This window comes from Leptonotus elevatus, chromosome 11, assembly GCF_054856555.1.
Source record: "Leptonotus elevatus isolate MCC_2025b chromosome 11, RoL_Lele_1.0, whole genome shotgun sequence".
NCBI classification, from domain to species: domain Eukaryota; kingdom Metazoa; phylum Chordata; class Actinopteri; order Syngnathiformes; family Syngnathidae; genus Leptonotus; species Leptonotus elevatus.
The window spans coordinates 18,380,769-18,401,713 of NC_141249.1; the positions used below are offsets into that span (position 1 = coordinate 18,380,769).

The 20,945-nt window shown below is 43.3% G+C and overlaps 1 protein-coding gene and 1 long non-coding RNA gene across 2 annotated transcripts; one reads left to right on the forward strand and one right to left on the reverse strand.

Moving 5' to 3' along the window:
- Positions 1 to 1,728: 1,728 nt before the first annotated feature.
- On the reverse strand, positions 1,729 to 20,581 carry pdgfra (platelet-derived growth factor receptor, alpha polypeptide). Its single transcript, XM_086089034.1, has 29 exons — positions 20,401 to 20,581; positions 18,154 to 18,232; positions 17,780 to 18,073; positions 17,214 to 17,474; positions 16,297 to 16,430; positions 15,487 to 15,649; positions 15,101 to 15,293; positions 14,447 to 14,562; positions 14,029 to 14,325; positions 13,681 to 13,947; positions 13,476 to 13,606; positions 13,221 to 13,389; positions 12,939 to 13,128; positions 12,718 to 12,833; positions 12,482 to 12,608; positions 12,213 to 12,409; positions 11,300 to 11,394; positions 11,051 to 11,183; positions 10,554 to 10,658; positions 10,324 to 10,434; positions 10,010 to 10,163; positions 8,672 to 8,835; positions 8,296 to 8,411; positions 7,241 to 7,363; positions 7,057 to 7,168; positions 6,142 to 6,241; positions 5,937 to 6,042; positions 4,152 to 4,387; positions 1,729 to 2,902 (listed from the first exon to the last, which is right to left on the reverse strand). Exons 2-29 carry the CDS (start codon positions 18,212 to 18,214, stop codon positions 2,755 to 2,757), a joined length of 4,419 nt encoding a protein of 1,472 aa, XP_085945160.1. The 5' UTR covers positions 18,215 to 18,232; positions 20,401 to 20,581; the 3' UTR covers positions 1,729 to 2,754.
- On the forward strand, positions 17,786 to 20,749 carry LOC147166320 (uncharacterized). The gene is made up of 3 exons (XR_015096467.1): positions 17,786 to 18,268; positions 18,855 to 19,060; positions 20,084 to 20,749. It is a non-coding gene; the product is annotated as an uncharacterized LOC147166320 (long non-coding RNA).
- Positions 20,750 to 20,945: the final 196 nt, after the last annotated feature.

Here is a 20,945-nt window from a genome sequence, read left to right on the forward strand (position 1 = left end):
CATTTTTCACCGGTATAATTGCGTATCATTCAAATATCATTCCGTCTTATTTCATGTCATATCCAAATCATTCCGCATCTTTCAATATCATTCCATATTAGTCAATATATTGCACATTTTTCACCAGCATCATTCCACATCATTTAATATAATTTAATATATTTCACATCATTCTTTTTCTTTCATTTTTATTTAAAAAAAATTCACCAACTTACAAATATTGAACAAAACATAAAAAAAATGGAAATGTGAATATGCGATTCATATTTTTCACCATTATTTCTATTATTTCCAATTTGTGTTTTTTTTTCTCTCCATCTAATACATTGGCATTTTTCTCAATATTCATCTTATATCATGATTATCTTATAATTTATATATATATATATTTTTTTTTGGGGCCAAATACATTAGTGTCTTTTCCCTCAATATTAACAATAGTTTATGTATATTTTTGACTGTGTTCACGCAGCAACACTAGTACTCGTTATTACTCGTTATTATGATTTTTGAAGAAGCTTGCACATCCAGATGAACTCCCAACGTGTGTTTGTCATGAGACGGAACAAACGACAAAGTAGTCCCTGTCCTGAGCCTCCTTCCTCGTACAGTTGTTTCTTTGAGGTGCCAGCTGCTTTGAAGCTGTGGATGTCTTTTGATTTTCTTCTTGCAGGAGCACATCTGCCTTGAGGCCTGCCACTTTGAACAAACACTATAAAAACACAAGCTGGAAAAAACAACTGTAAAACCTAGACTGTAATTTTGGATGACAGATAAGCAAAATTACTTGAACTGTAGTGAACCTAAAGTGGTAAAATTACCTCACATCATGCATTATTAAAACAAAAGGTAACGTACACAAGCTGTAATTTATATGTGTTAATGGGGACCAATTAAAGTCTAATGAACGGCGCCTCCTTCACCATTTTGGTTCAAAACTTGAGTTTCTCAAGTCCGGTAACCTGAGGAGGAGATGGCATTTGCTGGCCTCTGTCGCCCTCTGATGGACTGATGCCGAACAACAGCTCCAATCTCCGTACAGTACAGCAAGCAGAGTTTTGGGGAGGTGGAGCAAACAAGACTTCTATACGTATGTCTGTGTTATACTGCCCCCTTGTGGCGGAGGCACGCATACCAGAATGAGCAATCCAATGTCCATTTAATTGAAGCTGAAAAAAATGTGACAAAAACGGTTTAATTTTCTGCATTCTGTTTACTTATTGCATTACTTTGTTTTTTATTGTTTAGTTTTTAAGTGCAATGTTGTGCCAGCTTTCTTATTTAAAAAAAAAATCTATAATTTTTTTTGGGGGGGGGGGGGAGCTGATTAATGGCATTGTAACGAAGAACAAATTCTCCATTACTGTACTTAAGTGTGTTTTTCCCCCCTCTGTACTTTTCTGATCATTTTCCTTTTACTCCCTACATTAGAGAATAGATATCTGTACTTTTTTACTTCTTAAACTCTACTATGTACTACTTAGAACAACTTTGTCTTACTAATAGTGTTGTTACTATTACTGCCTTCTACCACTTTATGACTACATGTTACTATTGATCCACTTGACATCTGCAAATCAGTAACAAAACCGAATCGAATTGCTTCATTTTAAAATGTACTCTCTTTGAATCGTATCACAGCCCAAACAAATCGTCTTTTATGAGAGATGCACACTGTGGCTCATATTGATTAAATGCCTTAATATATTATCCACAGGTCATGAGCCATTTTCTTCCACATTATAAAGCATTTATTGCAATATATATTGTAAATCATCTGAATGTACAACAATAGTAGTAGTAAACCATCATATTTGGGTGATTAGCGGTTAGGAATATGACACAGACAGCGTACCGTCAGCCTGGGTGGAAAAAGAATAAATCGAACACAAACAATTGAAAGTGCAACATTTGATTGCTGATGACATCACAGTTGACAGAGAATAGGCAGTGGTACAGCTTGGTGGGGAGTGGGGGGAGGGAGGGGGTCAACCCGCAACGACAGCGAACACATTAGTTTATTTGGTCTTCAGATGGCAGCAAATGTCTACTTTGGTCTAAATGAAGCTCCTCAACTCACTTGTTCACCGTATTTCAATTACTACATGATGTCCGGGAAGCTAAATATGTGCTAGCATTAAAAATATGATTTCCCATGTATTCTCTCTTTATAAAAACAACTCTGGTGCTATTTACAGTACAATCACACTCCTTCAAAAGCTCTTTTTTTTGTTTGTTACACAAGCTCCAATCAATCCATAACTAGCTACTCGATATTCACAAATAATACATGTGTACATAACGGCGACGTAAAAAAATAAACACGTATTCAGCCCTCATGTGGTCACGTTATAATAATGCATGTGCACAGAGTTTTGTGCTTTAGTATCGCTACTGATTGTGCCAGCATCAGGTGCTACAGTATTTTGATGTGGGGGGAGGGCGAGGGGGGTCCACCTGCCAAACTTGGACTGGACCAGATGACGTAGTGGTTAAACGTGTCCTGAGTGGCGTTTGGTTTAATGCTGCTCGTCCTTCCCTTCTTGGAATTAAAGGAATGCCCGATAAATAAAGCTCTTCTACTGAAAAAGTCACTCGCTCCTCCAGCCCAACAGGGGGCAGTGTCCCAAGAGAGGTCAAGTCCGAGTGGTTGTCCTCCGCGTGGGAGGGCGAGACAGCTGGAGTGTTGGGTTGATCAGCGGGTCCTTTGTAGGCCGTCCCGCCCCTTCCTGCGTCCCTCCCTCAATGATGATGTCACAGGAAGCTGTCCTCCCCCAGGTCGCTACAGTCCAAACACATCTCGTCCAAAAGCGTGATGTCCTCTAGGGTTTCGCCCTCGCGCTTGGCGAACGTGGAGCTGCTGGAGCCCGTCTCGATGGCGCTCTCCTCGGATGTCTGCGAGCTGCAAACGTTTGGAAAAAGACATGATTTAGTTGAACGTTTGGGTGTTTACATGTACATTGTTTAATTCTCGTTTGTTTTAAGTGTCAGCTTTACAGTAAACTTCAACTGGGTGTTACAAATTTGTGTCTTGGGACAATCACGCTTTGCTTTATTTGGATGGAGACCTGTGCGATCAAGAGGCACTGATGAAAACTTTCAAATAGGTTTATATAAACTAAAAAAATTATATCTTCTTCATATTGCAAACTTTCATCTATTTTAGGTGAGTCATAACAACATTGCGTAGCATCACCTTTTAACAAGAGACATACAAGGCAATTTTCACCCCCCCAAAATTACAAACTAATACTACAAGTCCCAGAATAAAGTCAGAATTTTACAACAACAAAAATCTCATTCTGATTATGGTATTGATACAAAACATTGACCATTTCATTAGTTATGCAACTCATAAAATTACATTTCGTTCATTAAGATTACGACTGTTATTGCAAAATAAATTCTGACATAATTTTTCACAAAAACAAGAAAGGTTTTCACAAAATAAAAATAAAAAGATTTTATTCTTGACAAATATGAGAAAAGAAACATCTGATTTTCAGTAAAAAAAAAAGAGGAAGACTATTTTCCGCTGAATTATCACTTTTTTGTTGTAAAAATCTGACTTAATATTTTACAAAAACATAAGACTTAATTTTTCGGGATAATCTGACATTATTTTTCTCAAAAATCTGACTGTTTTCCATAGAAACGTAAATTACATTTTTGCAGAAATCCAAATTCATATTTTACCAAAACTAAAGACAATGTTTCACAATAAACCGACAATTGCACTCTAATTTCCATTAAAACGTGACTTTCTTCAAACCTCAGGGCTGGACTGGCCATCTGGCATAAAGGGAACATGTCCGGTGGGCCGGCCTCTTTTGGGGCCGATACAGTGCTTTTTAATGATTGTTTTCCTACTTTTTACCCAAAGAGACTGGCCCACAATTAGAGGAACCAGTCTATTAATCCAGTTCAAATATAGATAGCAAACTGAAATATCATCAATAAACATCTGTGGCAGAACTACATGTTAGGCAGAAGTCGGGCTTGGCGGGGCCAGACGACCGGTAGTAAAAATGCCAGGGCTGATTTTTTTGTGCCTTTTTACGCAAAAATCAGACTAACCTAAGTTAAATAGCCTGACTCTAACCCAGTTCCCTGTGGCCAGACCAGACCATAGAATATGCCCATTGCAGTACCTGTGCCTGTTCCTCTTTCCATATTCGTCGTCGCACATGGGGTCGAGGTCAGGAAGGGGGATGATGTAACCGCTGTCAGAACTGAGCCGTTGCTCATCGAAGCCGCTTTCCCGGTCCTTCATTTTGCCCTGGTTCTTGTAGGCGATTCCGATGTATGCGTCGTCGCTCTCCATGCAGACTCTCGTCACGGCGGGGTGGTCACTCTTCAGGAAGTTGCGGTTGACCCGCTCGTAGTGCTGCGAGATGAGAAATGCATTTGATCTACAATAAGTAAACGTGTAATATTTCTGTACTTCGCGCATGCGACGGTGGCGACATACGATCACAGCTCGATAGTGCCATGTACGCTGTAAATCGTGCTCGGGTCAATGCGTTGAGGTGGGTAAAATACGAGTTTGCCCCACAACGGCCCCCCGCCCTCCTCGGATGTTAAGTCTGAGGTGGCTGTTTTGATGTAGCTTCTGTGGTGTGGACTTTAATGGGGTAATTAAGGGCTTGGATGGTTGTGGTGAGTACGCGGGTTCGGGAGGTGGGGGGGGACACCCAAGTGAGGGCTACCAACTGGTGCTATTTCACTGTAATCACATGCAGCAGAGGAAGTGGAAGAGACGCTGGCAAAGTGCTACTTTCGGAGAACATTTAGAGGGAATTTACACAAAGCCTCTGGGACTAAATATCGCAATGTATCATTTTCTGTTCTGATATACAAGTGTCAAATATCGTTATGATGGCTGTCAGATCTCCAAGCATGCACACTTCTTGACATTTTGTATTAAACCTAACCATCAACATTTTCTCGTCTTTTTAGGAAAGTGCAACATCAATACATGTAGTCGATTATTTTTAAAGAAGTGTAACATCAGTAGTTTGTCTCTTAGTGGTATTTCTTCTTTTTAGGAAAGTTCAGCATCTATAGTTCGTCCTCATTTTAGGAAAGTACAATCGCAAAAGTTTGTCTTCTTATTAGGAAAGTGCAATATCAATAGTCTATCTTATTTTTAAGAAAGTGTCACATAAATATAGTAGTTCATTTTTTGGGGGGGAAGTGCTTCATTGATAAAATACGCATTTTGTATAGAACACTCCAAATACATGTCAATGTTTTTATTTATTTTTTATTTTTTTGTAAAGTGCTACATCAATAGTTTGTCTTTTTAGGAATTTGCAGAATTAATAGTTTGTCTTTATTTTAGGAAAGTCAAATATCAAGTTTGTTTTCGTTTTTGGAAAGTACATCAATAGTTTGTTTTCGTTTTAGTAAAGTGTAACATCAATTTGTCTTAATTTATTAACGTTGCAGACAAGTGTAATAGTAAAAGTGTGAAAAGTGCCCCCCGCCTTTTTTTTTTCCGGCTAACGTGGGGTAGATGTGGCTAGAGCGCGAAGAAGTTGCACTTCCTGTCCCTTACCTAATTTGTTCTGCGTTGTAAACTACGTTTGCCTTTTTTTTACCAACTCGTTTGTTCCTGACCCAAAAATCCGAATACATGTGCAGGAACACCAGTATGAGAAATGCTACTTCATGCAGGGATTGCGTACCGTTTTTACATGAACCATAAACTCAGTGTTTATAAGGTGGTTGTTATCCGAAAGTACCGTTAAACTCACTGCTTAGCAACAAACCTTGAAAACAAAGGCATGCACGATTAAAGCCTCCGGGAAAAGATGGCATGAGGAGAATGCGCAGGTCGAAGCGTAGGGTCAAAAATAAAAGGAGCTCGGTCAGAAAGCAGATAGAACAACAAGCGTCAGTGGGGGCCCGAGAGGTTGCGAGGGGGCACTCACTCTTTTGTAGCTGGAAGGCAGCAGAGATGATACGGTGTCACTCAGACCCAAAAAGGAAGGCCTCTTCTCCGGCTCGCTGTTCCAGCATTTCATCATCAGTCCGTAACTACAAAACAAAAGAAAACAAAACAGGTCAGGTGGGCTTGTAATTGCAGTGTTGACAGTCAAAGTTCAGAAGGGAAAGTGTCGTGTTACTTTTACGTACACGTCGTCAGGCGCGTGCTCTGGCTTGGACATCCTATAACCACTCTTGATCTTATTGTAGAAGCTCGAGTCCACCACCGTGCCGGGATACGGGGTTCCGCCTTTGTGTCAAGCAGAAATATTTAGAATTTGGTTAAGGCAAAAATAAGAATCAAATTGATTTTTTAATGTATTTTAAATCCAAGATGGACAAAAACAGGTAACGGTGAAATGGCTGCATAGGCGACTTGTGTTCTACAATCTTTCCAGTTTCCATTTTTAGACGTACACTGCATACTTTCATAGATTATTACTGATTTTAATGGCTATTTAATCCACTATGACTAGTATTATGTGATCAGGCTTTGATACAAATTCTATTAATGGATTACTGATTCATATCAGAGCAACATTTTCCACCTTCACCTAAAGCAAAAATGCTAAATCAGATCATCTGATTCTACTCAGGGCTCTGGCAGCTTTTCCATTTTTAGTGATTCCAGCTTCATACTTTTTTTTTTTACCTGATCATATCAAGGCAAATATGTTATCGATTTCAATGGCCAGTTAACCCAATACGGAGTAAATTGAAGGTGAAATCGGGACAAGCGTGTCATCAGCACTCTACTCAGTTTCTACTTTTTGATGTATTACATACTTTTATGGATTATTGATCCATATCAAAACTAGCAGTTAGCTAGCGAGCAGTCTTCCAGTTTGAAGTGAGTCTAGCTTCATACAGTAGATAGGGTTACAATTAGGGTTACAATTCTTAACCAGTCTTCCTCAAACCTTTGGTCAAGCAAGACTCCTATGGAATGTAAATGTCAGTGAGGTAGCTATGGTCAACGTATTGATTTTGGAGATATAGCAAGAATGACGCATGACCATCTCTGTTTGCTATCGTATTTAGCTTTAGCATCTACCGCTAGCTCACCTAAGGAGAATATCTCCCACAGGAGGATCCCGTAAGACCAGACATCGCTCAGCGTGGTGTACATGTTATCAAAAATGCTCTCCGGCGCCATCCACTTGACAGGCAGGAAGGTCTGCACGGGAAAAACACGTCTTACGAGGGAAAATCTGAAGAGAAAACGAGCATAAACATCTTGCAGACTTACGCTGCCTTTGGACACGTAGTTGTTGTCGTGCATAATGTCTCTGGCAAGCCCAAAGTCGCAGATCTTCACAATCTTGCCCTGAGAGAGAAGAACGTTCCTGGCGGCGAGGTCGCGGTGCACGCACTGTGAAAAAGAACAACCAAATTAGCGGTCTTTTCTCGTTCCTTTCCTTCCCAGGACTTCTATTTCTGCATTAAAGCCCAACTCATATTTAATGATAATACATATTGCTTCACACAGCATGATTCTTGTGTAAACATGCCAGTGGGATGGATGGGATGTGACCACTTATTTTATTTAGGGATAATAACTATGAAGCTGGGAGGCTGGCCTGGTAATTCTAGTCTGGCTGTGTTGCTGCTATATTCAGACTCGGGTCTCGCTCTTGCTCTCGAGCGAGTTTGCTTGCGACTGCTTATCAGATGACGATCACATGAACGGCTTGGCTGTCGTCACACAATCATCAGAACAGTAAAAGGGAGGAGGAAAGGCCATACACGGCCAAAAAACAAAATCTAACCAAGATTAAATACGTATCTATCTATAATTATCGAGGCAAAATATGCTTGTTCTTTGTCTGCTAAGGTATTTGTCTTAAATCATCCGAACAGTCTAACGAAAGACGACAAAGTCCGATACCAGTATCAGTTGAAAACTGTTTTTGATTGTATTTTGATTGGGACCTTTTCTGGCCACTGGATTGTCCTGGAGTGTCCTATACAAAATGTGTATTTTATCAATAAACAGAAAAAAGATAATCGAATTAAAAAAAAAAATGCCATATTGGGATATGGTTTTTTTTTGTATCTGTCAAATTTTATAGACATTTTATGTATAAAAAATGGGCCTGCTAGTGATATCAGCACTTAGTATGTAGTATACAAAATTAGTTTTGAGACATCAGTGTTATTGAGGCTTTCTATTTTTACTTAGGTAAACTGCAGTCTAAATTTACTGTTCCACTGGCAGATTTGACTTAAATTAAGTAATATTTTCTTCATTTGTTTACTTGTTTTCTGTTTTTTAAGCATGTTTTTTTGCGAGTCCACACTCACATTTTTAGAAGCCAGGAACTCCATGCCCTTGGCCACCTGGTAGGTGAAACTAAGCAGGTCCGTCGTGCTGAGACCTTCGTCCATGTCGTCCGACAGCAGGGTGTCCCCTTCCATTTCTGCTTGAGACAGCAACACAAAAAAGCACTTGTCGTAAATATAGCGCTGGCTGCGCCGACCTGATTTTGGTTAATGGCAGGGAGAAACTGGGCAATAATACGCAAGTGCTGCAATTATCCTCTCTCCTCCGCGTAATTACAGGGCTGTACCCATCCTAAATTCCAACAAGGGTGTACCCCTGGACCGACAAGCCAAGCAGTCGTGGCCCAACAACTGAGGACAGAGGGCAAAAAGGAGCCACACAAAAAGACGCACTCACCGCTCGAGTCTTTCTGGGAGGGCGGATGGTCGTAGTCCAAGGGCTGGACGTCGGAATATTTGGAGGTGTTGGGCATCTCCAGCATGGGCACGTATTGCTGAGTGGTGTCCGCCTGCTTCATGTCCATGTAGTCGCCTTTGCTCTCAAAGGACAGGATCACATAGCTGTGGGTAAAGACGAGGGACCAAAGTGTCAAGGCCTGCGTTGACCATAATCTATTGCCGCATTCCAGAAAATGGGATGGGAATTTCCGACGTCGGAGATTCAACGCAACTCTCTGTACCCAGACGTCACAGAGAACTGTATTTATTGGTTGTACTCCATCAATTCATCCACTTTCTATACTGCGTAATCCTTATCCTAGAGAGAATTACACACACTAAAAACAGTTGGGTCTATTTGACGCAACTTTGAGTCAAGAAATGGGTCTTTTAGTGTAAAGCAACTCATAAATATTGGTCAGACCCTTTACTTGGGTCAAAAAAATTGGGCCATTTTGTATAAAACAACCCAGAAAGTGGAGCGGCCCATTTTTTATCCATTTGTAGGTTACTTTTGACCCAACTATTTTTAGAGTGAAGAGAGCTGGATTCTAGCTCAGCCACTTCCACTTTTAATTTTGTAATTTATAATATTGATTGGCATGCCGGGGTGGTGCCTTGTATTGTGTTAGCGCTAGCATCTGCGCTAAGCATTCAGAATTGATTGCTTTTCCATACTGAAATGATCAGAAAATGTCCATTTCAAGAGTATGTTCAAGCTAGCATTGGCGCTAACATTACTGAGTCCCATTGAGTCACTTTATACTTTAACCAGCTTTCCCTGCCATTGTATAATTTAATCAGCGTTGCTTTCCCCCCACACTTCTGCATCATATTCACGCGTCTCTCTGGTGCACTCTTATTGTCGGCATGCGCCTGCGGCCGCGTATAGCGGATAACGCGGTCGAGGCTAACGCGGGTGCCACATTTAGAAAACCCTGCGGTCACTACAAGGAGCGGTCACTGTGAGTCATCCGTCAACACAGATGACCCTCGGACAGGAGAGATGGTTGCCGATTGACCGTGTTACGATTGACAGCTATACTGTAGCTCCGTTGCAATGAAGTTAGCGTGAAAGCAGAGACCACTTCAGGTCTGCGATTTGATTTGGCGAAGACGCCAGACAATCTCCTCAACCCTCGGGGGAGAATGAAGATAGAGTTACTGATCGCTGCTTTGGGGGAATGTGTGCGCTTGTGTGTAAGGAAATGGAACAAATCAATGTTAGGTGGTTTTGCGAGGGTCTGACTCACTTCTGATAAATAAATTACAGCCAAGTAACCCAGCCATGCGCTACCTTCTGCTGCTCTCGTCTGCTGGGTTGATTCCAAAGATGTCCACGTCTTTCTTCTGTTTCTCCGGGCTCAGGCTCAGGAAGTTCTCTCTATTCTTGTGCAGATAGTTGACCAGATCACCGTAGAAGCAGTATTCAGTGATAATGTAGATCGGGCCTGGGAAGGAAATGGCAGATAAAAAGTCGGCCTGTGGACTAATCTTATCAGGGGGTTGTTAACAACAGGCATGGTCAAGATGGCAAGCTTCAAATTTCTTATGTTAAGATTCCGCTCAAACCAAGTTTATGGAAGAAAATGCTAAATTTGAGGTCTGTACCTGACTTTGTGCAGGCTCCCAGGAGGTTAACAATGTTGAGATGAGGCCCGAGGTGAGTCATGATCTTCAATTCTGACATCAGGGCTTGTTTCTCGCTGGATCTGGCCGTGGCTACAAGAAGGCAACCTGGTTATTACTAACAGCATAGACTTCAATTCTTCAATTTTTTTCATTTCATAATCAGATTTTTGTTTTTTTTAATACATGAGGTAGAAACTCGGTTGACTCACGTTTTAGCATCTTCACTGCCACTTTCATGACAGGTTGAGAGCGACTGAGTCCATAGGCGGTGCCTTCTACAACCTTCCCGAAGGCTCCAGAACCCAGGATGCGACCTGGAGGCAAAGTCATAAGGTCAACTATCAAGCTAGAACATGCATGCAAAGATAGTCTGGATGTGTCTGCTTTATCATCTGTGGTCCTGGATCACTGAGCACAAAGTTTACAGTTCAACTTTATGGACAAATGCCCTGGACACACCTCTCACTTTTAGGCAATTGTATGCTGCAATTCCAACTTTGTAGAAAGGCCATTTTCTGTTCTGGCACAAGTGAATGAAAAATTCTTGGATCATTTGGAGGAATGGACTAAAATTTCCACAGACACACACTTGAAAATCTTGTACGTCTTCCCAGAGAATTGACTGACTACATATTTCTTTACAGAGTCACGTCCAAGTAGGTGTACTGGCAAAGTGTTCTACAAATACTGTCGAGTCGTGGCTTACCCAGCACCAGCCTGTCACGCGGGAACTCCCATCTGGAATCGTAGGGCAGCTGCATGGGATCCACATAGATGTACTCGTGGCCATCGGGGCTCACAGACTCGATCACCCTCCAGCGGATCTCGTAACGCGGTTTCTGAAAACACATCACCGCTTGTTAAAACAATCGCCGGTGGCGGTATTTGATGGGGAGAGCTGCAAAGTATTAGACGTCGGGGTGAATACATGAGAATGAATGAATGAATGTAGTACCTGTTTCCAGATAACAACCAAGACAATGAGTGAGATGATGACAATGACCAGCAGCACCAGCACGGCGGCAGCTACAGTCAACTCCCGATGAGGGCCTGTTTGGGAGGACAGTCGGAGGGTAAAATGTGTTTGCTGATGACATGTAGGATTACTTTGATGAGATGTTACAAGAAATGTCCGTCAGGCTTTAAGGGCACTAAAAGGCTGTTTAAGGATTTTTGAGGATTTTGCCGGTCCAGTCAGCAAGCCAATTGTTTGAGTCATGTGTGTGTGTGACAATCACACAGTTGTCATAGCGATTCATACGATAAACCAGTTTAAAAGGATTTTAACTGTTCAATGCTGACGTTAGTAAATTACGAACACGAGCTAAGCGTTTCTGCCAGCACGTTATCAATGTTACAATGTAGGACCGCGAGATAAACGGCACAGCCAGCTTTCAAAAGCTGCCGGGACCGAGCAAAACATTTTGGATAATGGTGAGTGGATTGACTTGTTGAGCGCTGTTGGAACTGTCAATCAATATAGCATTTAGCATTAGCTAAAGTAATAACACTACCAACGGTCAGCAGATTGACTCACAATTAAATCTGTTATAAGTAGTTCCTGGTAAGAATTTATTGTATACTTAATTTTCTGTGAAATTGTAGTGTGGTCTTTTAATTGTGAAAATCTGGTTACCCTAGTTTAAGGCCAAAAGGTATTCTGGGAGCAAGGAAGTGGGTGGGAGGAGTTTACTAAGGGTGATGATGGGCTGTAAAGCTCTGGAAAGGACCACATAGCTAAACAACCACATTAGCTGTCAAAACAAGAGCTGGCATCTTGACAGCTGCTTTAACACGGTTGCAGCAAAACAGGAAGGGACTTGACAACATCAGAAGTTCACGGGTGTGGGGATGTTGTTTATCCTTACCGCTGGACACGAGCTTCACTTCCCGGCTGACGGCGGCCATTTCGTTGCGGGCCAAGCAGCGCACCGCTAATGTGTTCTCCAGATGGCCAAACAGGACCTGGCTCTCCAGGTTGTTGTCCTCGTCCACATGCGACTCCACCTCGACGTCCGTGGAGTTGGCAGGGAGCGGCACCCAGTACGATGAGTCGTTGGCACAGCTGAACGAGAGGCGACATGCTGAAACATCCCAAAAATCTCCCAGGTTGAATTCCAAAGCGACTGGGCCTTACTGTTTAATGTTTTCACAGATGAACCATTCCACTTCCGGAGTGGGCTGCCCACCGGCGATGCACACCACGGATTGGCCCGAGGCTGACCCGTGGTGGATGTCCATCAGGTCCACAATGATTGCAGGGACTGGAAGAGTCACAAGTATGTGAGATAAGGTCGCTAAAAGCCTGCTAGTGCAGGAAGGTGATAACATTAAAATCACACTGAGAAGGGTTTGGGCATTCCTTTCGCTGACCTTTGACTTTGAGGTTAAAGCTGACACTGTGAGTTTGGTTTCCATTCTCCACCCTCATGGTGTAGTTCCCACTGTCTTCCTCTTTTGCACGGATCAATGTGAGGACGCCCGAGTACCTGCATGGAAAAACATGACCATAAATTGAGGTTCACTCGCTAGACCACGGTGCCGGAATGTGACTTTAGCCGTGCTAATCAGTGGCGCCGGACTGAGAGTCTCACCTGGTCTCGCTGACCTGACGCAGACTGGCGGAGATCTCGGCAGTGACGTCACTCAGTGGGAGGCCGTCTTTGAGCCAGGTGACGCGAGCGCTGGGGAACGAGTCAATCTCGGCTCTGAAGTCACGGACCTCGTCCAGCTCTGCCGATTCCTTGCTGCCAAACTCCGGCCGCAGAAACAGAAACTCGCGTTCTGTTCAAAAGCAGAGGCCAGCAGTTTATGATATGTTTTTACGAGTGTTTAACAATACCTTGTGCATATAACAACACGGAGTGTTTTTATACCATAAACTGTGATGGCGAGTTGTTTGGTCTGGCTCTCATTACTCATGATGTCAGTGATGGAGCAGGCGTAGATGCCGCTGTCTTTGGCGGAGGCTTGTGGGATGGTGAGGGTGTAAAGAATCTCCTGATCACGCTTATTTTCCTGCACCGTCTTCATGGCACGGTTAGCCTGCCGAGTACAAAGTACGCACTTCAGATCTGCCATGACATTTGATGCCATGACCGCAACTTTTTTTTTTTTTTTGCACCGCTCACCATTTTGCCAGGGTATTTCCAGTGGTCCTCCAGGATTTCCGACCCGCGAGCCAAGCAAGTGACTGTTATGGGGTCTCCGACCAGGAGAGCGGTCCGTTTGGCAGCCAGCTCAACGTGTAGAGCCCCGCCACCTGACATGTAACAATTAAGGTCAAGGGCCGAAGCTGAAGAACTGATTTGCTCGCCGAGCCTTGCAAATACACACCGGTCCAGCCATGGACGATGTACTGTTCGCTGTAGTGGACTTCTCCGTTTATGACAGCCTCACAGACATAGGTTCCGGCGGTGAACACCCCTAAGGCACCTCGTTTGCTGTCATAGACACTTTGGACCGGCTGATGGGTGTCCATGTTGATCAGGGTCACATTAGCGCTGGGATTGGACACCCGACATTGAATCTCCATTTCCTCGTGGCCAGACAGGACGTGATTCCCAAAGGGCACCGGTGACGGCACGAAAGGAACATCAGGATCTGAGCAAAAACGAAGAATTGCTCAGCTCAGGTAAGGAATGGGAAGACCCGAACGCTGACGATGTGCCGTGTGAAGCAGACCTGGCACGTAGACGTAGATGCTGCTCTCCTCCGCTTCGTCCGTGTTGTTTTGGCTGTAGAAGCAAGTGTAGAAGCCGGTGTGCATGGCCGTGGCTTGCTCCACTGCGAGGGTGGTGACGAACAGACCACTACCGTCCTCCTGTGTCCGCTCAGGCGCATCAAGCGGCATGTCCCAGGCCAGCCTCGCTTCGCCCCGGCAGGTCAGCGTGAAGGGAGCGTGGAGGGCCACCACCATTTCTTCTCTCTGCGGCAGCAGCACCGGGCCCGAGGAGGGCAGGAAGGTCAAGGCAGTGGAAGCTGATGAGAAAAAACAAGAATTAAAAAATCTTCCTGGCGTGTCCTCAATCACCGCATTTGCACTCCTGTCTCGTCTTAACTACACATCTGTAGTTGGGAGCAAATGAGTTAAAGGTCTTACCTTTGACTTTGAGTGTAAAGGAGAACCGAGCCGTGCGAGAGCCACTCACAGCCGTGATTGTATACATCCCACTGTCTCTTTCCAGAGGCTGCCGAAATATCAGAATGCTCTGGTACCTGCCACAAGAGCGAACAGATGCCTTTGTCAGAGAGATTGAAAAATATTTTCTGGATGCACAACATCAAAAAAGTGAATGCTCGTCGTTCGGTATTCATGTAATTAAGTTGAGATCTTTATATTTATGGTGGATCCAGGTGGTAGTTATTTTAGCTCAGCACGAAGTCTAAAAACAGATGTGCCGTTAAAAAGATTTTTTTTTTTTTTTGGCTCGGTCCAAACATAACAACACACATCAGCCAGAGCTCTTACAGCTCAGGTGGTTTATTTGATCTGCATGGAAAAAAAAGAAACATGTAAAATCAACAATGTAGATCTGCAGGTGGTTAAGTGCTTGGCTGGAGCCAAAGCAGCCCAAAGCCTCCGGGATCATGACACGACAAGCCAAGATCGTCTGGCACAGAACTCCTGAGTGCTTGTTTGGAGATACTGTATATTATGACATGTTTATGAGAAGCCTTCTTGGGCAGTAATTTGCCAGACTGGCAAGCTAACCTGTTCCAGATTTGAGTCCAACACAAAACAGTCTTTTCTTACTTGTTGCCTTGGAGGTGGCTTGTTTTGGTGAGAATGTAGTAACTGTCTGTTATGTCTTTGCCATCTCGCTGCCAGCTCACTTTGGGCGAGGGGGACGCATCGATGAAGATGGTGAACTCGGTCTCCTCCAGAAGGCTGACAAACTCAGTCGCTAGCATCCCGCTGTGGTCCAGAGTCACGAAGGAACTCTCCTCTGAAGAAAACGGGAAAAAGCGGTTATAAAGAAGAATTCGGAGGTGGCTAGGTGTGGCGGAGGAGAGGTTCTGGCACACATCTGCTGAAGCCATCACATAAACGGTGAATCTGATGTTGAAAGCAGAGGTAAACCTCCATTTTCCCACACGAAAACCACTTCCGCGCACCACAATGGGGCAAAGGGTTCTTACCAAAGACGGTGACAGCCCCGGTGTTCACCCGGACCTTTCCGCTGGGTTGGTGGGTGACAGAGCACTCGTAGGTGCCGCCATCCTGAACGCTGGCTTGTTGGATAACCAGGGTGTAGACGACCCTGTCGGGAAAATTCTCTTTCTTCTGAACTGCTTTGACAGCCTGTAAGAACAAGAAAAGGGACCGTTAAAGAGTTATTCAGAGGAACTAAGGCTTACAGTAGCGCTTAATGGTTAAAACATAGAGGGCAAGAGATGAATCACGACAGAGTCCAAAACCTGAAGTCAAAAGAGTCCAACTCACTGGAAAAAAGCTCAGGGGAACCCCTGAGCTCATGATCTTGCAATGTGCTGTTGAGATTAAACCGGGTCCGCGCAAGAATAACACCAAGCCCTCGCTGTCGTGTGCAAGACAACATCTGCCCTACAAGTCTGAAGGCTGGTAGGGGGTCAAAGGATTTACAACGCTTTGAACTTCTTCCTTCTCCCGGGCCATTTGTCCCGCACTTGGACTTTCCCGCGACTGTTACGCGTGAACAGTCAGGGCTGACGTCTTGATCGTAAAAAAAACACACGAGCACCGTCCGTCGGGCAGCCTCTGTTTTTCCTAAGGCGTTTGCTTTGAGGCCGCTACAAGGACGGCCAAAACCAACGCTTGGCTAATTTGAGACTCTGAGCTCCTGGGGAGGACAACAACATGGAGGCGTGACCGGCGGTTTGAAGGGAAATAGAGCACAAGATAGACAGTGGGGGGGGGGGGGGGGGGCAAGCTTGAAGGTTTCCGAGCTTATAGGATGAAAATCAGCTCGCCTGTGTTTTCGGGTGGAGCCACTGCTGCTGAAAGGAGGAGCCGGCGGGGGCCACGCAGGTGATGTTGAGGGGCTGCCCCGCCCGCAACGCTTCCGTGCTGATTTTTACATCCACGTCAAAGTCCTCCGCTTCAACTAGAAGAGCCAGAAGACAAGGCAGAGTTAGAGCATCATCTGACCACTTGATCACATAATTTGCCATTGAACGTTGACACGTGCACGCACATGCTGTGACTGAGCGAAAACAGGCCCGTTAGGTCATTTCGCCCCTTGCGATAATGACCTAATATAATGGCTCTCGTGCAGTGAGATCAACCGGCGATGCGCTCATCGTAAATACAGTACACTGCGTCAGTTCAGTGCATTATTTAGCATGTTCACATTTAATTCTAGACACTGTCCTTGATGTACACTGATGATGTCACTGTGAAAAACATTTAAAACTACCATTTATCCTGACTTAAATCATGTCTTATTTTGACAAAAAAGTGTTTCGCTAAACCAGTTTTGATCCAGGTTACACACTCTGTAGCAATTTACTGTACATATGTAATATGTGATTGGATTTATTTTTGGATCTTTTTTAGGGATGGGCTATTGACTATATTTCCTAAATTGTGTATCAGGAAATTTACCGATTCATTTAAACACATCAAATGACGGCGTGGGAGGATTTGTGAACATTCTGAACTCCTTTTTTTTTTTTTTGAAATGCCATATTGAATTAGTTAACGCAATGTTCAGTTTGAATGCTAATAGTTCATCAAAGTCGTTACGGCGTTAGTGCCATAATCGATAACCTGCATGAATGAATCTTAACTTCAAGTAGTACACTCCATTTTGACTCATTTGCCTCAACACATGATGGGCAATGATCCCACACAGTCACCCATAAACCACTTTATAGACTCCTCGTACCATCATCTTTGACAGTGTAGATAGCGCTGGTGAGCACCCGGTCCTCAACGGTGGTCTCACACTGGTACTGTCCCGGGGAGAGGCTACCGAAGAAGCCCAGCTTGTTGTCATAGAAGGCGAACATCTTCTCCCCGCCGGGGACTTTTCGCAGAGTGACGTGGGAGTGAGGATTGGATACGCGACACGAGATGGACACCCCCATGGCATCCATGGAAACAACCTGATTGTTGGGGGTCTCTGGGACGAAGGGAATCTGGGGGTCTGGGGGTTCAAAAGAGGGACCGTTTAACATTTTGTTAAGTAAAGTGAACGAGATTTAATACAAGAGCTATATTTCAACTGTCTGCCTTTACTTAAAGTTAATAATGCTCAAACATCGACATAGGCCAACCAATTCTATTTGGATAAGCATGTGACTCAATTTTGTAAACATCTATTATCTTTATTTAAAACAAAAAGAAAAACAAGAACAAAAATATTCCCTGTCACTGTTAACAAGAGGGAACGAATGAAAGTGTATTTTGAAAAATATGAAATGCCCTCTGTCGATAAACAAACAAACTGACCTGGAACAAAAACGTAAATCTCGGCTTCGTGCTCCACTTCCGGGTCACCTGCCAGCGGGTTTGCCGCTAAATCTTCGTCCACGCAAACGTAGTAACCAGTGTTCGCCACCGTAGCATTGTAGATGAACAGCGTGGACGTCATGTAGCCCGGTAACACGAACATATTCTGGGGGAGAGGCTCGGCCCAGACGACGGTGCCGGTACCGGTGCAGCTGACGTTAAACACGGAGTTTGGCCTCAGGACGAATTCCGTCTCGTCCGAGATGATGGTGGGAGGCGACAGCCCGCACTTGACTGTGACGTTAACATTGTTGCTTTAGTTCGAACTAACGAAACACTCCATGTTTGAACTATGAAAGCAAACGGTATCACACCTGCGACGGCCAACGCCAAGATGGACCCAAAGAACACGCGGAATGTTCTCGAACCATCCATGTTGATGGACGTTCTGGCCTGTAAAGAAAAAGAAAATGAAGCCCCCCCGCCCATGTAAGATTAAATACTTTGTATTTAAGTTAAATAAAATTGAACTGTTATTTAACAAAGGTACTGTACTAGACTAAAATAAAGTTTAACAGTCTAACATTGCACTTGCAAACTGTATAGCAAAAAAAGTAAAAAATAAATGAATAAAATGACGGAATTAAAATGTCCCCCAGTAAATATAACAACCCTTCTGGACTATTGCACATACATTTCAAATACACTTTAAATGCACTGTGCTGAATAATATATATATATATATATATAATTTTTTTTTAAAGCACTATTTGAACATTTAATTCAGTAATTCTTTTGGGTGCCACTAGAGGGAGTCAGTGTACCTCAAGCGGTACACATACCACACTTGAGAATTATTGCTATAAAATAACCCTGTAATGATCCGACAATGGCACAAAAATATTTTTGTTTCTTAAGATATGACATTTAGAGGTTTGCAGACATGAGATTCATTTTTTCTTGTTGTTGTATTAATTCATTGTTGTTCTTTCACGACTTGGAAATATTGCAGAAATATGAAATGTTACCAAAGTGACAAATATCAGTCGTATATGATCTTAATTTCGTCATACAGGCTTTTTTTTTTTTTTTCAACCTCTGGACTACACAACTTAAAAAGGACAAAGAAAATGATACAACAGATCGAAGATCGCAAGATATTCCACATCCGCAGCTTTATTTTAGAAAATGTTTTTATGTCCCCTCCAAGAAGGATTCGTGGTGAATTTGTTGTCTTGTGCCATGCTACAAACCACTGGCTGCTGGCGTTAACAAATACAGGTAAGTTGTATTTTTTTCATTACCAGTAAAAAAAAAAAAAAAAAAAGAAGAAGAAAATAAATAATTGTACCCTAATAAAGTACAGACTGAATTTTACCTAAAGTATTTTTACCTGAGTATTATTTTACACAAGTGTCTGTATTTGTGCTTAAGTGCAGTTTCGATACTTTTACCACCTCTGCTTTTCGTTTTGTTGCTCATTTTACCCCCTTCTTTATTTTTGAATCAATTAGACGTTCAGGTAGGTGGTTCAATTCAGCCGGCGGTTGTAGTTCACCAGACGGCCACTAGAGAGAGACATAGTCCACCTCTTGAAATATCCCCGCTTCATTTTTTTTCTCTTCTTTCCCCTTTACCCCACTGAAAAGTTAATTGTATTTGTTCCTGTTGTTTTTGTGTTTTTGTCTTTTACATGTCAAACTGATATTGATTGATAATACTTAACTATATACAAGCCTTTTACACCTTAATTTTCTTTTTGTGTTTTATTTGATTTTTTTGACATGTTTGGTCAATTAAACGAAGGGAAAAGTTGTTTCTGAAGTTTGTATGGCTTCGTAGGGTGAAGTCATTTTCTGCCAAAGTAAATTTGATGTTTTCATATCAGACATATTTTAGCTATTGGTCACTACACGAGTTTAAATGCGCACAAATGCTGCTTTGATGCTGCATTCTTTGTTTGGAATTTCTACGGATAATTATTATTTTTTAATTATTATTATTTTTTAGCTTTTGTATATCCGTGTTGCACGGCCAGGTTTGTTACAAAGCGCAATTATTTTTGACCCCCCCCTTGCAGGCTTATGCGCAAAGGCTGTTGCGCTCATTTTCAATGTAAAGTTCTACAAGTGTATCAGTTTTGCTTCAGTAGCCTACTTTTTACCATCATAAAAATAAAAAAAAGCAAGATTGACCCAAAATACGTGCATGTAAAACAGTCCGGTATGCTCCACAGTCCAATCTTCTCTTAATGATGCTTTCCCCCGCTTTTTTTTTTTTTAATTAATTCCACGCATTCCACAGGAAACAAAACAAGCCGTGGTGAAATTCCAAAGTTGGGGGGAAAAACAAGAATCCCACCGGTGGATGACTTCCAGGACTTTTGAGGTGATACCTCCAGCTGCGCGGAGCTTCTCTCCAGCCGGGTGCGCCTCACCTCCAGTGGTGAAGGGGCGAGGAGGGGCTGACCAGTGTGACCACTGACCAGATGGCGAATACACAATCTTCCACCCATATGACGCATGTGGATACGTGTATATAAAACCCGCTATTCTAATGAATTAACCCCCCCCCCCACCCCCCCCGATAACGAGCATTTCCCACTCCTGTCTTCAATTTACCTTGCGTAATCCTCTCGTTACAATCCGTCAGAGTGAGTACATCCACAGTAGTGAAAAAAAGTTGACTCCAAAAAAGGCGCTTGTTAGTCCAGAGTGCGCGTGTAATGAACGCGAGTGCGAGTCCACGTCCGCCGAGTGACTGAGCGAGGACGACCTGCGAGCGGGTCCAACTTGCAGTCCTGCCTCCTCCCTCCCTCCCCTCAGCAAAGTCATCATCTGGCTCCAAGTAAGTCACTCTCAGGAAATGCACCCCCCCGCCCCCCACCCGCCATCTCTCCCCTCAACTCCTCCCCACTTTGTAACCACCCCTCCCTTTTGCACCTTCCAGACTCTTGCAGAAGAGTTTCTTTTAATTTTATGACTGAGACTCGTTTTACGCAATAACACTAAAAACATGTTATTGTATTTATGAATCATGATGCTTTGGGGATCACAGTTGGGGAATTACGAATGACTAGTACCTGGGACCAGGGGCGTTCAAAGGGAGGGGGGGGGGGGGGATGGTCATTCAGCCCGCCCCCTGACCCCCATCAAGATATTTTTTT